Below are 23603 nucleotides of genomic sequence, written 5' to 3'. Positions count from 1 at the left end.
ATAGAGGGCATTTGTGCAGGTGTGAAAAGTAATTGTTTTACGTTTTTAGAATCATAGCTGGTGACTGAAATGTTTGTAGTACAAGAATACATTGCTCTCGGGGAAGTTATTAAACAATGGTGTGGGTGGTGTACAATGGTATCTTTTCATGACATAGTACAGATTCAGTTTCAGGTCCCCATTTAGGTGCCCTGTCTCGATAGTTGCTGCACAGTCCAGCTGGAGATTAAAGAAATGTGAAACTGAGCTCAGAAACTATGGAACTGCAAACTGCAGTACTGTACATTGCACAAGCAGTCCAAGCCTACTATGAAGACTGAGAATGGCAAACTATTTTAGAAGGAGGAGCTTAGCTCTAAACAGTCAGGAGGCAGGTTACACATGCAAATCTATGGTTTGCAGAAGTATTGTACCACAATACACCAGCTTCCACCCTAGGGACGACATTTATTTTCACTTTGTAAAGCAGTATTTCAGAAGAAAGGCACCAAAAGGTGCATATGTGTTAACTTGTGTGAGAGGGCAGCATTTTCTGGAACATTGAGCTATTATAAAAATGAGCAAAGGTATAGAAAATCCAGCCTTTATCAACAGTGAAGAGCTGCACAAACCAGAAGAGCCGAGGGAAGAATTTGAAGAGGAACCTACAGAAGGTCCTTGTTCGTGGGGTGGCTTTACTCCACATTATTTACAGTGCTGCAACAACCCCAAAGGATTCCTAGTCTTTTATTGTCTGTTAGCAGTTGTTCAAGGTAAGAATATTTCACTGATAGCTAATGTTTACAGAAGAAACTTTGGTTTCATTCTGCAGTTGTCACTGCACTTGATAGTTCAATCCACTTATTTCTATTATTAATCGTGCTTGTCTATTTCATCACAGTACTTCTGTTGATCTACATTTTAAGTTTTGCCAAGTTGCTTTCGGAGAGTTAAGGGCATTCTTTGAAAGAGCGCTCTCTACATGTAATACAACATCTTCACATATTTTTCTTAGTGTACCATAGCTGTACCATAATTATCAGAAATGCAAGTTTAATACCATATCATTCTAGTGCTTTATTGCAAGTAGAATAAGCATTTATTGGCTATCCCTCACAATTCAGTGCAAAGGTGAATGATAAGGCCAATGTGGGTTCTGCACACTCTTTGACAGGTTGAAGAGATATTCTCTCTGGAGATATCAGGTTATATACAGTGTACACTGGTAATAGTGAGCAGGACATCTTTGACGCTGTTGCTTTGTTTCCTCCTTCTGATATCTACTTAAAATGCTGGTCTTTTTTGCAAATACTATTTCTCCGTCTGGTTGGAGGACCATGATTTTCCAACGGGTGATATAGCTGTTGCATTTCTTCAGGTTTGCTTTTACTATATCTTTGAAATGCTTCTTCTGGCCTCCTCTGGTGGAATTGCCTTGGCTTAGCTGGGAGAAGACAGCCTTCTTTTGAAGCCTGGAGTCTGACATCCAGATGACATGACCACCCAAAGGTGCTAAGAACAGATCAATTCAGTCCCAGTACTATTAATAAACCCAGCTTGTAACTAGAACCCAACCCCGTCTACTGTATGTCACCACCAGGTGTAACATGGACACCATATGATTTATGTGATACAGAATCTCAACTGTTTTAAACTCTATAAAATACTGTACATTGCAGTATATAGTGTATATTCACAATCACTATATATAAATAATATATATGTCAAGCTGCATAGAAATATGATTGTTCTATGAATGTCACGATTTTGGAATCTGGGTCATTAAGGCAACAACATCATTTTCCCCATACATTTGGGATGCTAATTTACTATTAGGACTTTTAAGTGTTATTGTTGTAGTAATCCATTTTCTGACGACTATCTTTATCTCTCGTTCACATAGCCCAGAAGATATTAAACTTCAAATACTGAACCAGCCCCCTGGCCTTATTGTTGTTATTATGATGTAAGAATTACCTTATAATTATTTTTTTACCTTTGCTAGCATTTCTAGATTTGAAGAAAGTCAGAACATAAAACATTGAGAGATAGCTGTTTTGTGTAAAATCACAAAACATCTGTTAAATACTATGTTATTAACACTTTATATCTTGAAGCTTAAAATAAGTAAATTAAATAGAAAAAAATACAATTCTTCTTTTATAATTGTGACTTTTTAAGAATATCTTTTTATAGCACAAACACAGAAAATACACTATCATATACAATATAATGGCCGTTGGTTGCATTACTGTGTGTCAATAAAATACATTTACAGAGGATACCATGATGTCTTCACTTAGACATTCTGTACCTAAGATTTAACAGAAGACTCAGTGATTTGTTTGAAGGTAGCAGACGTTTACAACCAGTGTTACAACCATTTAATTATGTCCTATTCGCAACAGTATGATGTTCTTATCGTTATCACCGTACCACAGAAGCTTAGAACCATAAAGACTTACTGCAAAGCTATGCACGTTATTTATAAATGTACTGATATGTTCAAGGTTATAAAGAAAAGTGATATTTCCATCATTATGGTGCCTCATTGGAATGCAAGAGTGAAATTCATGGTGTACTGTATATGTACTGATAAGGAGATGCTTCCGCATTAGAAGTAAGGCTGCCAGACAAAGCAGATGGCAAGAATGGGATGTGAATACACAGAAAATAAAGGATTTGGTGTTTGGTGCTGACTTTTATACTTGAATCAAACAAGAAACTGCTGAGATAGTGAAGGACAAACAATATGGTGCATAATTATCTGCAAAGTTAGATAGCGTGTTTTCCCACATGTATTTGCATGACTTATTAATATGTTTTGAATATGCTTCAACACCCAGCATGCAACAAGCTCAACAATATTTATAGAACCGTTTAGAACAGTTTCATTCCACTTTTTATGTGGGGAATGAAGGATCTGCACCTGTGGCTGGAAGGTTGCCGGTTCGTATCCCACGGCCAGCAGACCCCTTTGGGCCCCTGAGCAAGGCCCTTAACCCCAACTGCTCCAATGGCGCCGTATAAATGGCTGACCCTGCACTCTAACCCCAAGCTTCTCTCCCTGTCTCTGTGTCTGTGTGTCTCATGGAGAGCAAATTGGGGTACAGTATGTGAAAAGACAAATTCCTGATACAAGAAATTGTATATGGCCAATAAAGTGATCTTATATATCGGTTTAATCTGTGATTATCAATATATTTAAGTGTCTAAGCAGTTTAAAACACAAATAAGCTAAACAAAGTTCTCTGTGTTTCAACAGGTTTTTTGGTTAATGGCTTGGTAAATATCAGCATATCTACAATTGAAAAGCGCTATGAGTTGAGTAGCACACTGACAGGAGTAATTGCCTCAACCTACGACATTGCCCTTGCTATTTTATGTTTATTTGTGTCGTTTTATGGAGCAAGAGGTCACAAACCACATTGGATGGCTTTCTCTGCCTTTATGATGGGACTTGGAGCATTCGTATTTTCCCTGCCACATTATAATTGTGGTTTATATAGGTTTGGTTCCAAAATAAAAGGTGAGATTCCCTTTGTAAATAAAATGGCCTCCATTTAAAATTGCAAATTGTGTGTGATTTAATCTCAAAGTTCACCCCCAGAAAAGTATTTTAATTATTAACCATAAACAAGGTTCTTGTCTCTCCCTTATAAGGTTATTATTGTTCCCTTATATTGGTGGTTGTACTGTTTTTAGTGACTAAGCGTGTGAAAGTTATTTTAAGCAATGTCTGCCTTGGATGATCACCTATTATATTTTTGTCTTATTGATACATGAATGTTGTAATTGATGTATTTATAAATGGAATAGAATCAATTTCACTAGTGAGATACAAAAGAAAATGATCTGCTATTACACTTCATGACATTTTATGTTTTCCTGACCTTAGACCTAAACTCAGGCAGTACATTAATTTTCTCTCTTTAAATTTCTGAATTTCTATAGAAATCATGACATTTTGTGTTTTAGTACATGGAAACTGGTCCATTAGAAAGTTGTTTGTTAAGAGTATTATCTGCATTTTTCGATGTACAGTGGGAATTATAGTTTTAATAAAACCTTTTTTATGTAACTTGACTGTGAAATCATCAGATGAAACTTTTAACCAACAGCTGATTCATTGTTTTATTTTTTTAAGATACATGTCCAGACCCTGTAAGCAACAGCAGTGAGAAGGGCTGTACTTCTGAACTGTCACCACTCTACAACTATCTGTATGTCTTTCTATTGGGTCAGCTGCTTATGGGAATTGGAGGAACGGCTATATACACACTGGGAACTGCTTACATTGATGACAGTGTTCCGTCAGAAAAGTCCTCACTTTACATTGGTAACTAACCAATCTTTTGAGTTGAAAACAAAACAGGGCTCATACAGTATACAAATTCTATGGCACAGACATAAAATGCAGATCCCTGTAGGATCTACAAGCCTTGCCTTCAATAATGGTGTAATGTATCGCTATACTCAAAAACATGTCGAAGTTAATGTATAGTAAAATAAAAAAAGTGTCTTTTGCCTTGAAAAATATTAAATATGTGCATTTGAGGCAATAATTTAGAAATAAAACCAGAATACTGTGCCTACCTTTGAGAAGTGAATTGGCCTTGCCATCAGAATTTTACCCTAACAAAAAAAGAGGGACCTCTGTCATAACATGCTCCTGAGTTACATGTATATATTTTTACAATATCTACAGTTTTTGTCACTAACATGTTTAATGTGAATTATTTCTGTACTTCTACTATTATACTGCTCCTACTACTATTGTACTAGATTCCACATACTGTATAAACCTCTATGGTCCTTAGAGGACCTTCTAAATGATTTATGTTTAAAGTAAATATTTAATTTGCTTTAATTGGGAATGTAAAATGCTCAGTTAATGTTTGATTGTTATTTCCTTTTAAGGGATAGCCTATGGCACTGCGGTCCTGGGTCCTGCTATAGGCTATATTATAGGAGGTCAGTTCCTGAATATCTACATTGATGTGAATAAAATACAAAAGTAAGTTATCGTGTAAAGTGTTTCTACCCATCAATCATTTCTCTTTTCTCTTTGGTAAAATGATGTTTTATCTATTGAAGAATTAAACTCATTTTTAAAGTTCCTTCTGTCTTGATCTTGAAGGACTTTTTAATATCAGCAGTGAAGTTAACTACATTATGAATCATATGTTAATGAATATTTGATCAGTAATTAACTACAGAAATTGAATAAACTGCCAAGTTGAACATTGTGGAAAAATAAAACAGTCATTATTTAACACTAGAATATGTATAAAAATAAGATTGTGTAAGCTTTAGCCTATACATATTTTTAGTGTTGACCTTACCCCTGAAGATCCCCGCTGGCTAGGTGCTTGGTGGATTCCATTTTTGCTATCCTGGCCTATATCCTGGCTCCTAGTTTTTCCTTTTTTGGGATTTCCTAAACATCTACCAGGTAAAATCATTCTATTCCTATGTATTTGTATAAATCTATGTTTGAGATGTTTAAAATATAAGAAAGAAAGATGTCACAGTTAATTTAAATTTTCCAGCCACCTGAATGTTTTTAATTACAGGTGAGGCAAAGAACATATATAGTGTATTTTTCAAGCACAACATAAATTTAATAAGGTTTATCATTAAAGCATTTTTTTTCTAACCAAAGTTTATTTTATGACAAGATAAATAAACTATCCTAGAATTTCATTTTCCAAAATTAACAATTTCCAATTCTCAGATATTAATGGAACTACTGTAGTACCAGCCGGAGATCAGTCCTACTTGTTTTTCTATAAACTGTAAAAGTAATTTATGATAACTGGGCTTCCTGCACACATATTGTAAATACTTCCTTGTAGGAAATTGAGAAGAAGAGAGCCTATAGAGATATATCTATACACAGTAATATACTTACAGACTGTCTTCCTCTCATTGCTCAGGTGACTGAGGATGGCATTCCTCACGGCTTTTTGGGGAATGGATTTATACCGGAACCACGATCTTGTCTCCACCATCCTTTGCTTGCTATTCCGTTACTTAATCTGATGTGTTTCTAAGCGAATTGGTTAACAATAGGACCTAGAACTATTTATGGTTTTGGAAGAGGGCAGTTCAGTAGGTGGAAACAAGATGAACCGCCATCCTCAGTCTTCTGACCAATAAGAGGAAGGCAGCTGGTCAGGTGACGGTTAAAAACGGAATGTGGGAGCTTCCGGGTGGGCCATGATCTCTGAGAAAGAAAGCAGATCCTTTTTATATGCCTGTACCAATGGAGAATGAAGAAAAGAAGAAAGCCAACAACCAATGAGCCCAGGGACACTGACTGAATCATTAGAAGAGAGTTAGGGGGAGATTTCTTGTTTTAGGAGAGGGTTGGAAGAAGTGCATTCAGAGTTAAAAAAATAACTTTTTTTTGTTTATAGTTTTGACTATCATTTTCCCTGTAGTGTAAATAAAAGGCCGCAGTTTATGTACTGTTCTTTGCAGATGTGTCTATATATTTGTTTTCCCTGAGACTCACATTTTTAAGATCCCATTATGGCATATTGCCCCCAGTTATGCCATAATCTGTGTGGGTGGTATGGATACTCTCTTAGTAGTTTTACAATGAATTGTTGTTAATTTATACACTGTGGTTATTTATAAGCATTATTTGTGTTTGGATAGGAACTGCAAGAATTCAGAGAGAGAAGGTTTCTCAGGCTCATCAGGATGGGAGTGAGAACATAGCAGTAAAAAAGAATCTTGGCAAAACATTCAAAGATTTTCCTTTGGCATTAGGGGTAAGCGTCAAAAGACCAACATTATTCTGCTCTACGTCAACATGTAAGAATGTGTATGTAAGAATTCTGTGCATGTAAACGCACCCGGTATATTATAAACGTTTGTTGAATCATGCTATTTTCGTTTCTATTTGTTTTAGCTCCTGTTGAAGAATCCTGTGTTCATGTGTTTAAGTATAACGATCAGTATGGAGGGGTTTCTTATGACTGGACTGGCAACATTTATGCCTAAATATATTGAGAATCAGTATGGAACAACATCAAGCTCTGCAGCTATGCTTGGAGGTAAAGTATCATATGCATTTTGTTACTGCTCACAAAAACATCTATAGAACTGAAAGTGAAATTCCACACAAAATATTGTACAGCACCACATACAGTATTAACAGATATCACATCATATGGTTTCTAAATGACCAATCTAGCATGACCCACCTGTACTGTAGGTTGAAAATGGGGACTTAAAAAGATACATTAATCTTAATTATCATCAGACCTTTCCTTCTTTTCTTACAATCTGCCCCCAATAGTGTCAAATTATGCAAATTATGCATATTGCATATGAAATAATCGAATGCTCATTGAGGTCTACACTAAAATCAAGAGAAAAGCTTTCATTCAGTCTGGACCCAGACCTGAAGGCTGAAAGTCGAACGACACTAAATGCTCCAGACAGCACCTGCACTAGCCTAGTTACTTTGAATCACCTGACTGAGTCACTATTGTTACACTTTGCGTGTCAAGATGTGAACTCCCAGAGCTCTTGCCGGTTTGTAAAGGTACAATATGGCATTGATAGAATTGCATGCTACAGACATGGTTCAATGGACAATTCTGTGCAAAAGATCTGTTTTCAAAGTTTAATTTACCAGTTATTTTTACACCTAATATGCTGTAACAGTGAATGTGTTATTTGGATTCCCATTGCACCTTTCCTGAAAATTGCAGTGATCCCGCTGGAATTACCCATGCCCAGAATAAAAGATAAATGTAATGGATTAGTTTTACCATGAAAGAAATCAATTTTGGGTTACAATATTATTTGATAAGTGAATAGAAGCTTCTACCCGTCCAGACTATGTTAGTAACAATTAATGGATCTATGTTCTTAATTGTTATTCCAATTAATGTTTCTGAAATAACTTTCTAAAAGGTAATAGAATAGATTTACTGCGCAGAATAGATAATGTGCAGTGCGTACTAAGATTTTTTTCTTCCTAATGAATAGTAAAAACACACTTTTACTTGGCCCACACTTATTGTGTCATTTAGTCAATTCTTATGATACGTTTTTGCATTGGACAGGGCCACTCACTTAAAAAAAAACTTTGTGTTGACATCTGGGTAATCAGGGCTTACCTTTAGAATTGGCAAGACGGACAAGTTTAGCTTGAAGCAGAAAAGAGGAAATATGAGGACTGAAGAAAGGCCAATGACATCTCCCTGAGCTAATCCAACTTGCTGTTAATCATCCTCCTTCAGCATTACATGGAACCCAGCTCTAGGCTAAACTCAGCTGAATTAACCAAACGGAATCAGAACCATTTGATTGAGCTGATGGTGAGAGAAGCTAAATTTGAAAAGGAGATTCAATTCAAGAATGATTGCAAATTAATTGTAAGACCATGGAAAACAGAGATGGTTCAGGAGTAACAGAATAAAAACTGTAGCACAAGGGCCAACCAATAGTGCAGTTCTCTAAACTCGTGAATAAGGATTCCACTGACATGGCCTCATCTCTCTTATGCCATTATGGAAAAACCAGGATGTGTAATAAACACTGTCAATCTATTGAGATAAGGTGAGAGATCAAAGAATTCCGAGAAGCTGATAAGACAAACTTGGTGCTTTTAAAATATCTTTCCCAACAAGAAATGCTTTCCAGCAACAGGGAATAATCTACAATTAGGCTTTCAATGAAGTACTATCATTAGGTTCTGTAATGAATAAAAGGAGTAAAAGCAGTAACTATTTGATACTTGTTACCTGAAAAATATTTTTTGTGTTTTCAAATCTTGCTTAGTTTTTCCATCGTCCTTCAGTGCTTAAGCCAGTAGTGAAATTGTACTTGTTTTGGTACTACCAGACCGTTAATGCGTCTTTGCAATCACAAAGAGATCAGATCACAGTATTCATCTGCTGAAAGGGCACAACATATATATTGCTTCAATCAGATATCACAATCATTTCATTCTATTTGAGCTTACCAGACTGATCTCAGAGAAAGTTACATTTGGGTTGTTTTTTTTTTGATAAAGCAATAGAAATATTATTTTTTCGAACTGTGGTATGGCATATAAATCTACGAACAGTAGTTGAAATAAAACATTCCCACCGTGTTACTTTTTTATGTGGAGGGGTATATATTGAGCATACTCACATACACACTGCAGCAATGGAACTAGACCTTTTTTATATAGAGATCATAACCTCATGCCAAGGCCTTAATGATAAGGTCAGTGCCCTCAATCAAATAAGTAATTGCTGCACGAAAGCACAGAGAAAAATGGTTGCCCTTAGATCTTCATTGAAAGCTCCTCACCGTCAAATTAAGAAGGGCTACATAGTGCAGTTGTACACTGCCTGTATTGTTGGAAAATAAAGTTTTACAAATGTGATTTAATAAATTCTTCTGCTGTGAGAGGAATCCTCCTACTGGATAAAGTATGTTTTGTATGCTTATATTTGTTTTAAATTTTAGACTACATCTTCATATCAAATGAAATGTTAGCTTCCAAGCTGGAGCACATTTTGGTGCAATAGGCCCCACTTATGACTAATAATCCATCTTAACAATAGAAACAAAAACAAAGAACACAGTCATTATATACTGTACATTGCAATATCTATGATGGGCAATTTCATATACAGTATGTATGAACACACTTATGTTTTTCTAAATAAAGGTGATTAATCCAAAGTTGCTGAAGTCTGATTATTAAAATAAAAACATTGCGAAACATTAGCTAATGTTAATAAGTTATCCATTGATATTCAGCAGTTATATAAAATGGGTTGGTATAGTCCTAGGGTTAGTATGAGCACAACTATACAGTATATAGTGTGACCACAACATCTAAATATGTTTTATTAATATCTGTAGAACATCAATCAATAGGTAATTGATGAATAATAGAAGATATAAAATGCCCTCTTTTTTCAATTAAATATATTATTGTTAATTACCTCAACAAAAATATTCTGTACCAGAAAACAGATTTTGATTTCTGCTAGAATTGTTCATGTACTGCGGGTTTTAACAAATTTCAGCTAACCAGACTCAATAATTGTGTCTTAAGTAAATGCACTCATAATTAACCTTCCAGACAGTGTATTTGGAAGATACATCTCTCTCCATACTCCTTAGTATGCGCAGTTTCTTTTGGGTTTTTTTTTTCAAAAGAAAGAGTGCAGGAGAAGGAACTTTAATCTGAAGTTAAAGTCTCCCTCTGCTTATGCAACTTATTACAACTCTTGCATTTGCTAGTGACAGCTTCAAAAACATTGAAATGGTATCGTGCACATGTGTGGCACATCAGGAGGCTTGCTCTGATTTCCATAACAGAAACTACACTTGTCCCTACAGTGTAATTACTTATGTAAGCTCTGCAACACCACTACTTTCATCCTGATACTGCACAGACAGCTCTTGGGGGAAAGACTTTGAAGGCCTCATTGCTTTTCTTCTAGTTTCAAGTAATTAGAAATGTAGGCAAAAAATAATCTTTTACTTGGCAGACTTTTACTTCATAGATGCCGGCTCAGTAAAAAGGGTTCATTTGGAGGACCACATTCGTACAACTGCAGTATGGTACTAAAAGGCAGAAGATGGGCACTTAAAGCATCCATTGAACTTTTTTTGATTTCTTTAACCCCTGAAAACTAAGCCAAGAAATAAACATTTGCCTTGAAATCAAGAACATAACGGCCGTAAGCATTTTAAATCCTGCAGGTATTTTTCTAAATGTCGCAATAACTATTTTGTAGTAACAGTGCCAGTTTTTCAACTTTTAATTCTCCAAGGAGACTTTAAAGCTGCCTCTGTGTATTAATCAGACTTTGGTATAAACTACCAAAAATTAAAAACTTTCTTTGGGAAATTGAAATGACTTCTGTCGTGGCATTTTGGTAGGAGCCCAGAGGATTTTTCCCTTTCTGGTATGGGAAAGAGATTTTCTTGGCATGAATCAAGTCTACTGGCCAAACCTGCTTTCAGCAAGGATATACACAAACATATACTGGATTTCTTTAGATATTCCACTCACATTCACACATTCATGGAGAGACCTTCCACCCAGCATCATACCCTGAATCCTCTAATGAATACTTTATACATAATAACCGCACTGAGAGAAGAGTGATCTCTAATCATACAACACTGCTCAGGCTAGACCCTCCTGAATGAATGAATAAGAGATTTTGCTCAAATATGATCTTCAGAAAAAAGACAGTCCTTTCTTCCTTCATTAATATACTTTTTTTAAAACTTTTGCAGGAAGTGTGCTAATTCCTGGAGCTGCAGTTGGTCAACTGCTGGGAGGTCTGGTGGTTTCTCATTTTAAACTGAAATGCAAAAGCATGATCCGCATTGCAGTCGCCACATCCATTGCTTCACTCTTGCTGACAGTGCTTTTCATAAGCACTGAATGCCCAAACACTGCGTTTGGTGGCATTTCAGTTGGTTATAATGAGTAAGTACCTAGACAGAAGGAATAGTGAAAGTGGTAAGGAAATCTTCAGAATCTTCATGAAAGGGTTTGATGTCATTTGTGTAGAGTGATGAGACAGAGAAGTAAAACAGGGAATACTATTGGAAACTGAGAGTTTGAAAGTAAAAATGTTAAAACACAGAAATATTTTTCTCTTTCGGTTTCAGTGTATGCACTGTCACGGTCATGGTGTGATTAGTATAGACAAAGGAATCACTTCCAATTTAAACTTGAAATAGAATGTCTAACAACAACGTTTAAGTAGATTTTAATGAAACACTGTAAATTAAGGAGTCTTTTTCAAGATAGGAAGCACTTTTTTACACAAAGAGTGTAATAATAAGGTCAATAATAATAATAATAATAATAATAATAGTTTTTGTTTTGGTTGCTAGTAGCTAATTGACATAAGGTTCTTATCCAAATATGTTTCGAAACAAATATTCTCAACAAAATGGCTACATAGCTTGTTCCAAACTCCCACAACCCTTTGTAAAACAAGCATTTGTGGTTCTCTGAAACAAAATATCAAACATTGTTGGTTAATTAAAATACGTGAGAATAAAACATTCACCACACAAAGTGCTACAGACCAGTATGCAACATTTTCTATTAAATATCCAATTAGATTTCATGCCTTGAACTGAGAGTGAATAGACTGACATACTACCCTACCTAAATCCTCATTCCTGTGAGACACAGAAAAGATCTCTTAAAAGTTTTCTAATAATAATACATATAAAATAATTATTAATTAATTTGAATAATAATAATTACAACTACAATGTTTGAGACCTCATCTAATCTTTTTGAGCTGTGCAAAATGATCAGCTACAATATAAAAGTTTTACATTACATACTGATACTAATGCCTATTACATATAAACATATATTTGTAGATATTCCATCCTAAAACTCATGCAATGTTTTATTCTTCTCCATCTTTATGAAAGCGCTGTGTCATAAAAGGATTCAATATATGCTAACATTCCCCTTGAGACACCACCGAAGAACACTATGTTTCCTGAACAAACCCTGGGTAGTGTTCTTGGATTAATACATTATTTGCAGACAAACAAGATGGAAATGTGTTGTCCTCACATTTGTTAATCAATTGTGTTTTTAAATAAATGTTAAATGCTACATGTATCCGAGCCCTTAAAAGCTGTCCTCAGTCTCTCATTCCATTGTAATTTTCCATTGATTAAAATCTGAAGTGGTTCACATGACATTAATATATAACAGCTCAGTGTAAGAGAAAATATCTGTATCCATGCAAAAAGATAGGTGAGCACTTGATATGCTGATTGACACAGCAATATTGATCATTGTCAAAAGGTAATAAAATAGGCCAAATTTAAACCCTGAAAAAAATATATAACATGCATTATATTAGTATCAAAATGTACTGAAAAGGTTGTCACTTTGTTCCTTTTGTGCCATTAAAAAGTTCCTGCTCTAGATAACTTCTACTATGTCGGCTTCCCTTAGCATAACTTAATTTGCATTTCTGAGAGCAGTGCCAGTCTTCTTATCTGCTAAGCCCTGCAGCAAAACCTGTGTGTAGAGGTCTTTGTGTTAAACACAATACCCTTGAGCAGTCACCACTGTCCCCTTACACCTCCTTACTGTGTTTGAGAAATACCTATTTCATTCCTTTAAAAATGTATGAAGCAACAAAGAAATGACAAACCTCACAATATTCTTAATAATGTCTTCTATTTTATCATAATGTAATAAAGTAGGATCAACAAAAATAAAGGAAAAAATATAAAAAAAAATATCTGCACAACAAACTGAGAAGAACCCGGTGGTTTTAAATGTGTTTCCTTGGATACACACCATACAAAAATTTTAGCAGCAGTCAGACAACATTTTTTCCACTTAAGATAAAAAAAAATCATTGAGTTTGCTTTATTAAGTTAATAAATAATTATTAATTATTTTTATGTCTTTCAATTCTTATTCAGCACTGGAAAGACAGGAAACCTGACAGCCTCTTGTAATGCACTCTGCGGATGTGAGAACTCTAACTACAGTCCAGTCTGTGGAGAAAATGGGGTGCAGTTTTTCTCTGCATGCTTTGCAGGATGTAAGAATGAAATTCTTCAAGGGAGTTCCAAGGTACTCTGTCAGTCTAATAAAACGTCACCTGTAGAGACTGGTGACCCATCCAGGGTGTGTCCTGCCCTGCACCTGTGGCCCCCCTGTATTGGAAGAAGCAGTTAGAAAATGGATGGATGTGTGGGATGGAAGAGCCCTTGAGCTTTTATTATTTCTCCCTGTGCAGGATTAGTCATTGTGACAAGAAGTACTGTAAATACGCAATTGTTGAGTCCAAATTAAAAGGGCAGAGAACAAACTGAAAATAACTAATTATTCAAAATTATTTTTTAATAGAATCCATGCCTTTCAGATCAACAATGTCCGGTAGTCTTTTAACACCTTATCTAAACCATGTACTGTCCCCTCTTTGCCCTCACAGAAATAACAAGTATATTTAACATACAGTATGTAATCTGGGTATTCAATTTTAAATGTATGGACTATACACTTCAGAAGTGGTTATATCCAACTACTTCACATTTGATACATTGTCAAATGTGTCTAAAATACATCATAGGGTACACATTTTGGGACACACAATACGTCTGAGCAGCACTACCTTAGAGACAACATCTCAGTGACAGTCTTAACTTGGTAATTTACCTTGTTGTATACAGAAAGGAATTTCACTTGTGTATGAGTACCAGTTGTGAATGAATTTCAATTCTTATTTAGAGTGCACGATTTTTCTCATCTCTCATCGCTGGTAAATACATGCTAAAATAATAAAACCTTCTGACCTCTGTACATTTTAGAGATATTAATGCTATTATACATGATTTTGGCATGTACAGACTGTATAGTATATAAACAGACCAAATAAGCTAATGCTCAGTATTAGACTAAATATATTTGGTATTAAATGATAAATTCATAATTCATCCAACACAGAATAATTTCCTTCCCCTGTTCTTCAGCTATTTATCAGAAAATCCATTAACATAATTACAATGTTTTTTTTTCTTTTCCCATAAGGTTTATTATAACTGCACTTGCATTGGATTTACAAATACTTCCATCTCTGAAAATTATGCCAAAGCATATGGAGGGAAGTGTGAAACAAAGTGCAGCTCCAAGCCTGTTTTTATTGGACTAAGCCTGCTTTTTGCTATTTTCACCTTCTTTGGATCAACTCCCATTACTACAGCTACCTTGAGGTATGGTCTATCACCTGCTTAATGTTTAATATAAATACTGTGTTATTTACTTAATTGTCTTGTTTTTGTTCTATTTGCTTTGCATGTCTTCTGGGGCTCTAAATGTAACTTGCTTTGAAAGTACTAATACATAACATTCAGATACAAATAGAGCAAACAGTGGTACAACACTTGTTTTTTAAGCAAATAAATGGTTTACTATGTACTTGAAGAGTGACTCTAATACCAGGGATTTGTACAATATCCTATGGTAGATTATACATACATATATACATACGGTATCTACAATGCAGTATTATACAGTATTACTAAATATAGACATTAAATAAATTCCCTTGTGAAACTTTTGTCATTTAGCCCAAGAAAAATCTGTCCATCCAGTTTTTAGCTGCTTCATTCAATTCTGAGTCGTAAAGCAGCAAACACAAGGCGGGATACACCCTAGATTGGAATGCCAACCCATCATAGGGCAGACACACACGTACATCCCAATTTTCCCAGAAGACCTTCCAGCATGTCTTTGGACTGTGGGAGGAAACCCACATGAACATGGGGAGAACATACAAACTCCACACAGATAGCACCCCAGGTCTGGAATTGAACACAGGGCTCCAGTGCTGCAAGGCAGCAATGCTGACCACTGTGCCATCTAAGTAAAATGAAATAAAGAAAATGTTCTAAAAAGGAGTATTAATACACCTATATTTTATCATCAGTTTATAATTAATAATTTTAAAAGAAATAGTTCCTCTTGGTGACACTTCAATGGTAACTCATCAAGATACAAATTTAATTTCAATAAATCAACAATCAAATAATTGTTTTATACATAAATTAACACTGTATTGCTAATTCAAACACATTCCCTTTTAAATGGATACATTATCAATTCTGTTGAGCTGTCTGTAAAGTGTTAATGTCAAATTATGTGTAATAAAATCAAAATTTGTAATAAAAAAAGATATAAAAATGTTTGATTTTGAACATTTAGATGTGTGCCACCAACACAGCGTCCTTTTGCTCTGGGAATTCAGTCAGTCCTTTTGAGGATATGTGGTGAGTACAACACATATTAGTTTTTAAAATTAAAATTACAAAAGTAACCTAAAGATTTCTACAGGAATTTTGTAATTCCCTCAATTATCATATACAGCAAGAGTATGTACTGTTCACTACAAATAATAACTGAAATTTTGAAATGTTGATGGGTACTTTTCAAGAAACTCCATGTAATGCACAAAAACAAGAGTAAAAAGTACAGAAAAAACACAACTTAAACCAACATAACGATTCATCCATTTGCAAAAATAGTTCCAATACAATGTTGTAGGGGAGCTGGAGCTTATCCTGGCAAACAACAGGTGCAAGGAAGGGTACACCCTCAATGGGATGCCAGTTCATCACAGGACACACATAGACACAGACAAGCACACACTTACTGTACATCAGAGCCAGCTCTCCCAGAAAGTCATTAACCTACCAGAATGTCTTTAGACTGTGAGAGGAAACCCACACAAACATGGGGAGACAATACAAAGTCAACCCAGACAGCACCTCAGGAGCGTAAGGTGGCAATGCTAACCACTGTGGAACCATGTCACTGTGGAACCTCCAGAATTAGATAATACTAAATTATGCACTAAAATAATTTTTGCTTGACGTGCTTAATTGGTCAATATCTTAAAGAATTTCCTAAATTATACAAATTTGATTAAGGATGACCTTTGAAAATAAATGGATTGGGGCACTCCAGGACAATTTCTGGAGAGTATCTAGGATTGTGAGTCTGGCACTAATTCTTTCTTTAATTCATAGACTTCCTCTGTCATGTCATTAGTAGCTGGGGCCCGTGTTTGTAGAGTAGCCACTCCAATTTCTTAGTAATGTATGATTTTTTTTCATAATAGCTACCTTTCTTGCTCTTGCCCAGAGATCCTGTCCCTTTATGAGTCTGAAATGCAGAAGTAAATGCATCATATTTCGTCATCTAAGGAAACTAACAAACAGTGGTCATACTCTACAGACAGAAATCCCAGTATTTAATTGATTTTGAATGGAGAATCTTAACAAACTATATCAACACCCTAAAACATAACCACAATTGTTGCAATCCATACAGCCTCACTGTACAGATCTCTCACAACTATATGTGAGGTGTCTTTGTTGGTTGGTTCCTCATAATCGTCAGGCATGAGCTTACTTACAGATACTGTAGGACTCAGAGGGTTAAAGTCAGCAATGCTTTGTCTGTGTTCTTCCACAGGTTCCCTCCAGGGTTGTCACTGTTGCTTTTTGTTCGTACTGTACACGAATGATTGTCAGACATCACTACTAAAGACACATTATTACATTTGCAGATGGTTCTGTTATTAGGCTGTTGCAAAAACATGAGTGGAGCTATGGACCAGTTGTAGATAAGTTTGCCACTTGGTGGGAACAAAAGGTTTTGAAGTTGAAAGTGTCGGAGACTAAAGACATGGCAATTGATTTCAGGAAGAACCCTCACAACCCCACTCTTCAGGGGTCAATCAGTGTAGATGGTAGATAGACAAGTATTTGGTGACTATTTTGGACTGCAAGTTACATTTTGAGGTAAACATTGAGGCAACAGAATCTGTTTTCTTATGGAAGCTTAAACATTTTAAGGTTGATAACTTGTTGTTTATCACGTTTTATCAGTCTTTTGTCCATGTATACTGTATGTGTATTGTTTGTAGATTTCCTTTATACTGTATTGTCTGCTGCTGTAAAACAAATTGACCTCTTTCTCTCACAAGATGGTCACACCTGTTACTAGGCAACAATGACCCCTTCATGTTTCACAACAGCTATTGCATCACTGAGTAAATAATACCATTGAAAATTCTCGGCATTTGCTCTGCTTGCCAGGTAGAACCAAGCACATAAATTTAAAATATGAAGTTCATGGGGTCATAAAATAGTTTCACTAACAAGTGGAGGTTTTTTTTTACCTCCTAGTAGATTACATTTATAAATGATAAAAAATGTGGTGTTTACTGATGTTCTGATTATTGTGTAAATATTGTATGTGACGCCTCAGGAAGTGGAAAGCCGCTGTTTCTGAGATGCATTGAGTTTTGCAACTTTTTCAAAATTCTTCTGACATATGAAATGATAAAAAAGGATCATCGTGAAAGAAGTACTGCCAGTACTTTATTTTATGCACTTCTAGTCAGCCCATTTCAAAGTTTGATTTTTGGGAGGAAGAAAATGTTGTGTCCAGCACATTTCATTTCTTTCATTCAAATTTTCAAAGCATTTCGACTGTAAATCATCACACTGATGTACTCAAGCAAATCTGCTGTATACATTGCATTCTGCTTTTGATAAAGAATTATTGAAAACATATTTCTGCAATAATCATATTCATGCACTATATTTTTGTAATGAACCCTATTTAACCCTATCATAAGATACCAAATGCTATAAATTCTGCTAAAATGTCATGATCTCTGATGCACACATTATGTCATTTGTACATGTCCCTATACAGTAGAGCATTATGCATGTGATTATAATGTCTTGTGAAGTAGTTATGAAGGGATTATGAAGCCATTTATCAGCCACATTTAAGTAATTACTGTTTAAAATAATAACAGCAATTAGTCATTTAGTGTTTTGTTTTTTTGATTGATAACATGTTCTTATCATGCCATGCTGTAGGTACAATCCCCGGACCTGTGATTTTAGGTGCTGCCATGGACTATTCTTGTACCCAATGGGATGTAAACTCTTGTGGAACTAAAGGTGCATGCTGGATCTATGACAACAGCAAAATAGCTTATTCTTTTACATTAATGTGTGAGTAGTTTCTATGTAATTCCTCAAAAATAATAATAGCATTTCACTGAAGAGAATGTTAGACTTGTACTTGCCTGTGTAATACTGTATTTTATTATAGTATTACCACACTATATAGCATTATTACACTGAGTAGTATAGTCCTACAGTATATGCATGGACTTTGTATATCCTCCCCATGATCGCGTGGGTATCCTTGAGTTAAGTGGCCCTGGTGCCCTGTGATGGACTGATGTCCCATCCAAGGTGTATCCTACCTTGTGCCCCTTGTTTGCCGGGATCGGCTCCAGGTCCCCTGCGACCTTTCAGTGGATAAAGTGGTTAAAAAATTGATGGATGGCTGAATAGCTTGGTACAATGTGGTGCTTGTAATTTAACCAATAACAAATACATTTTTTATACACTCCCCACACTAAATGAACCCATGTCTTTGGCAAAAAAAAATAGCTCATAAGGTTAAAGTAACTTCACATATCTGATAGACTCAAGGATCCTGCACTTCTTACTGTAGTTTATACAGTAATAGCTATGAGAAACAAGGGTATATTATAAGATGTCGAGCACAGTTCTTAAAGGGCCATCAGTTTTCTGGGTTTATTCCATATTAACATTCTGTAGATATTTTTCTGCACACATAACCAGTGGGCTGTTGGTTCACGTATTATTTGACTTGCTTCAAGGTCTTTTAAAGTTAGCCATTGGAAAGACACACTCAATGAACAAGAGATATAACCATTTCAGGGTTGGATTTATTTTTCCAAAATAACTTTGACCATTTAATTAAATGGTCACTTAGTGGGACATCAAGCCATAAGTCCTCCTGTTGCCCACTGTGACTGGAGTTATTGTAGATATCCTTCTCATAAGTCATGGAATAACTGAATTCGTTTTTTTTCCTTGAAAAGGTTTGTGTGCTTTTACATACAGTATGGTATTACGTTTCCTTCTGGATTCTTCTGGCTCAAGGGACAAACAGTGTAGAGATAGTCAGGATGGCAGAGAGTGTCGCCTGATCATCTGGGCCAACGAAGAATTAGAAAGTGGTGCCAAAGGTCTGGTGGGTCCAAAGGAATGAGATTGGTCTGCAGCGTTTAAAAAATTGTACTTGCAATCGCTACCTTTTTCTTCGCTCATCAATGCAAAAAGAGACCTCCTAAATATGTTATTTCAATACATACTTGAGTCCATATCAGTACATATTGTGAAATACTGTAAACGTTTTAGACATCTATGGTTAATTTTAATTTGTGTGGTCATTATTCAAAAGGAATAACATGTAAATATACTGCCCCCTAGTAGTGATTCTAATGAAGTTTCTTTTCTTGTCTAGGTGCAGTGTGCAAGTCGATGACTATTATTTTTAACTCAGTGGCATTATACCTCTACAAGCCTCCAAAGGAAAAAGTTGCTTTAACACAAATGGAGGAGACGGCTTTATCTTGACTTACAACTGGTCTGGCTAGATGTAAATAAGCAACGTGGTCAGCGATGCAAAGTATGCTATCTAGTTCTAGGCATGAGTATGTCTATCCAGAAATATGATAAGACTGATGTTGATTGAATCTTTTTATGAGGGCTATGAATGTAAAGGACACTTTCAAGGAAATATTCCAAACAACTAAGGTATGTAAAATTCATAGACTGACTGCACATTATTATTAAATACTGCAATATAAACATATAAAGCGTTCTGAATATACAGTATAAATTCACTATTCAACAAATGAAACTGCAGTATATACTGTACAGTGTTTTAAACATTTTAATTCTAGTGACTCAGAAATAAAAATATTATACTGGATGTCTCCTTCCACCTGATTCCATGTATTGTACATAATTATATTTTGCACCATATTATGTTAAGAATATAATTATGCCTTTTAAATAGGCAAATGAGCTTTTCAGCAAAACTACAGTGATCAGTATCCCTATCGAGCAATGACACTGAAATGTTTAACTTCTTAATTGTCTTGCTTTCTCTCAAAGCACAGCTTTCCTAAGGTTCTGTTGAATTACTCATTCACACAATGTAGTTTACCAGTCCATTTGACATAATATCTTTTAATATTAATATAAATATCACTTAACAGGATATTAATATAAAATGAGCTACTAAATTAAAATATATTTTTTGTGTTTAATGGTCTTTGTTACGAGCAAATTAATTGCTGGTACTGATTCTTTCATTAAAATTAGTAAAAAAAAGTCTTAAAAGAAAGGACTGTTTTGTCTGTAAAGGAATCTAGAAAGTAACAGAAAATTATGTTTACATACTGTAGATTCACACAGTTTTACAAAATAGGTTAATAGTTTAAATATGTTAAAGTACCTTTTAGTTTGCATTGAAATTAAACCATTCCATGCAATAGTTGTAAAATGACTACAAAGCATTTTATCTATCTAATATTAAGATTACAAAGCTGTACCACTTTTAATCAATGTCTGTAAGTATCTTACTTTTTTAAATTATATAGTAAATGTATACACAGTACACTATTTCAAAAATACCATCATATCATGTGTTGACCTCAAGTGTAATTAATACGTAATAAGTAGAAATACTGTAGCTATGGTCTTTAACAGGAGATAGAAACACTTGACATTGGAGACATAAAGGAAAATTCAGGTATTACACTGACAGAGAACCAGAAAACAAAAATGATGTACAGTATACTTGGATAACACTATGTCTAGTATGTCAACTGTAAGCCAAAAAAAGAGTAAATTTTTGTATTATTTTTTTATGTTATATATTTGTGTTATTCTCAAATCATTTACTGTATAAGTATCTGTATTAGTTTTCCCTTCTGTTTTGATCTTTTAGGAAAAGTCTTATACTGCAGCTTATACTTGTTTTTTTTCTAAGGACAAAGTGTAGACAACCTATACAGTACATAGTTGAGGAATACTTATTGTTGAGCACTTACCTAAAACAGAACCAATCATACAACCAAATTGTAATACTGGCAACAAACACAGAAAAGTGGTAATGAGAGTAATCTGTTATTAATCAGAACGGCATTCTCTTAAGGTCACTTAATTGGCCATACTGTATATATTTTGTTGTATTAGGAATTTGTCGTTTTTCACATACTGTACCCCAACTTGCTCTCCATGAGACACACAAACGGGGAGAGAAGCTTGGGGTCAGAGCGCAGGGTCAGCCATTTATACAGCACCCCTGGAGCAGTTGGGGTTAAGGGCCTTGCTCAGGGGCCCAACAGAGTAGGATTCCTCAGCCAGCCACGGGATTCAAACCGGCAACCTTCCAGCCACAGGCGCAGATCCTTAGCCACAGAGCCACCGCTCTGCATAGCTTTACTCTGCAAAGCTGTTCTCACCAGGTAGTAGAAAGGACCTAGGGAGGGTGAAGGTCCTGACTAACAGAGGCCAGCCAGTACAGGATGGGAACCTGAGACCACAGACCAGGATGGGGAAAAATGCGACAGCCACACACGTAGACTCACATAACATGTACACAAACCCCTGTCCTTCCTCCCGAGTCAAAAAACGTAATGTTCTTGAGAGTTCCCAACTATCCCAGACTAGTTACAATCTATCTCTATTAAAAACAGAGAAGCACCTGAAAGAAATTCATCCACACTGGTGACCAAAATCAGGGATTTACTCTGCTGGAGTCTATGAACTCTGCACGAAGAAAATGCTGGGAGAATGTCACTGCAGATTTGAAATTTCGCTCACTCTATTTGTAAAGCCTGGGATCTGCCCTGGAATCAAGGTACCCTGAAACCAAGCAAGTAGCAACAAAAATAACAGAAAATACTGTGGTTTATAATTATACTAATATTTCCCCCTGTTTTGTTGCTCATAGACACCAAAGGACAACATCATTAATTAATCAAGCAATCTGGAACCACATTACAGTACCATTGTCTAAAAAGTGGACAAAAAAGACTACTGCAAGCAACATCTAGCAAGACTGTACACCTTTGCTAACATACAGTACACACAGGCTCAATGCCACAAAATTCAACAAGTTTATAAGGTACAGTATGATGGCCTGTGTCTCAGGTTTTCAAAATGAAACTACTATGCATGCTGTAAAGAGCAAATATGTACATAAAGCTTTTTCATCATATAAAACACACAAAATCTTAAAAATATAGAAGCAAGCCAAAGTCATTGTAATTCTAAGACCCAGAAAGCCCCAAGACCTGACATCCAGCCACAGCTGTCGTAGTACAGATTCCTGTGGTACTCCACTGATCACATCACTCCACTCTGAGCAAGCACCCTTTACCTTAATGCTTTTTTCTTTCAACCAGTTCTCAATCCAAACACATATATTTCCCAAATACCTACTGTAGAATAAATACAACATATTGTATGTGTGTGTCTGCATCTGTGTGTGTTTGTTCAAATAATTCTAACGAGTTACTTAAAAGAGATTAATGTTGGCCCTACTCTAAGATCTAGTGTCCTTTTAATTAATGCTTAGTTGTAACTGTTAATGTTATCTTACATGTAAATGAAGTCAGGGTTATTGGTTAACAATCACTTGTTTCATTTCTGTCACCCCTTATGGATGGGTACTACATTAACAATTCTCCAGTCAAAGGGTACTACTTTGTCTTGAGCTACTATTAAAAAACGTTTTATCGCTGGCTTACAGATAATACTTCTTGTTTCTTTAAGTACAATTGTTAGGAAACCATCGAGCCCTGGAATTTAATTTATGTTGAGTGCTTCTGGTACCTGAAACACTTTCACTTCTACAGTATGTTAATATTTTTTTAATAAAGAACACTGTCTGCCCACAGCCTGAGGTATTTTGTTGACTTCTTTCTTAGTGAACACCAGAGTAAAATATACATTTAGTACATCAACCATTTCCTATTCTTGTCCCATATACATTTGACCTCTTCCTTTACAATTCTTTTGCTGCTATAGTGCTGAAAAATATATTTTATTGTTTATTGTAACCTTCATTGCAATAGTCCTTTACATCTCTCTCTTGACATTGCTAATATCCTTTTTGTTACCACTGCCTGCAATTCAGTGGGAAGGATGACAACAACAGAGGTCTC

General features: G+C 35.4%; 1 protein-coding gene across 6 annotated transcripts; it reads left to right on the top strand.

Annotated features, from left to right (window-relative positions):
* Window positions 1–407: 407 nt before the first annotated feature.
* LOC102683910 (solute carrier organic anion transporter family member 4C1) lies at window positions 408–23336 on the top strand. Of its 6 annotated transcripts, none has more exons than XR_001480625.2 (14): window positions 408–752; window positions 3245–3508; window positions 4127–4318; window positions 4900–4996; window positions 5313–5434; window positions 6646–6761; window positions 6902–7046; window positions 11257–11452; window positions 13441–13594; window positions 14552–14733; window positions 15725–15789; window positions 18418–18555; window positions 19886–20178; window positions 22388–23336. XR_001480625.2 is itself a non-coding variant. In XM_015365768.2 (13 exons), exons 1-13 carry the CDS (start codon window positions 557–559, stop codon window positions 19996–19998), a joined length of 1974 nt encoding a protein of 657 aa, XP_015221254.2. In that variant the 5' UTR covers window positions 408–556; the 3' UTR covers window positions 19999–23336. The 6 variants fall into 6 exon arrangements, 3 of the variants coding, with proteins under 3 accessions (XP_015221254.2, XP_006627018.2, XP_015221260.2); XR_001480623.2 differs by having other exon boundaries at window positions 22131–23336; XR_011189093.1 differs by having other exon boundaries at window positions 19886–22294.
* The last annotated feature ends 267 nt before the right edge of the window (window positions 23337–23603 follow it).

This window comes from Lepisosteus oculatus, chromosome 3 (assembly GCF_040954835.1).
Source record: "Lepisosteus oculatus isolate fLepOcu1 chromosome 3, fLepOcu1.hap2, whole genome shotgun sequence".
NCBI classification, from domain to species: domain Eukaryota; kingdom Metazoa; phylum Chordata; class Actinopteri; order Semionotiformes; family Lepisosteidae; genus Lepisosteus; species Lepisosteus oculatus.
This window is presented reverse-complemented; position numbering and strand designations above follow the sequence as displayed.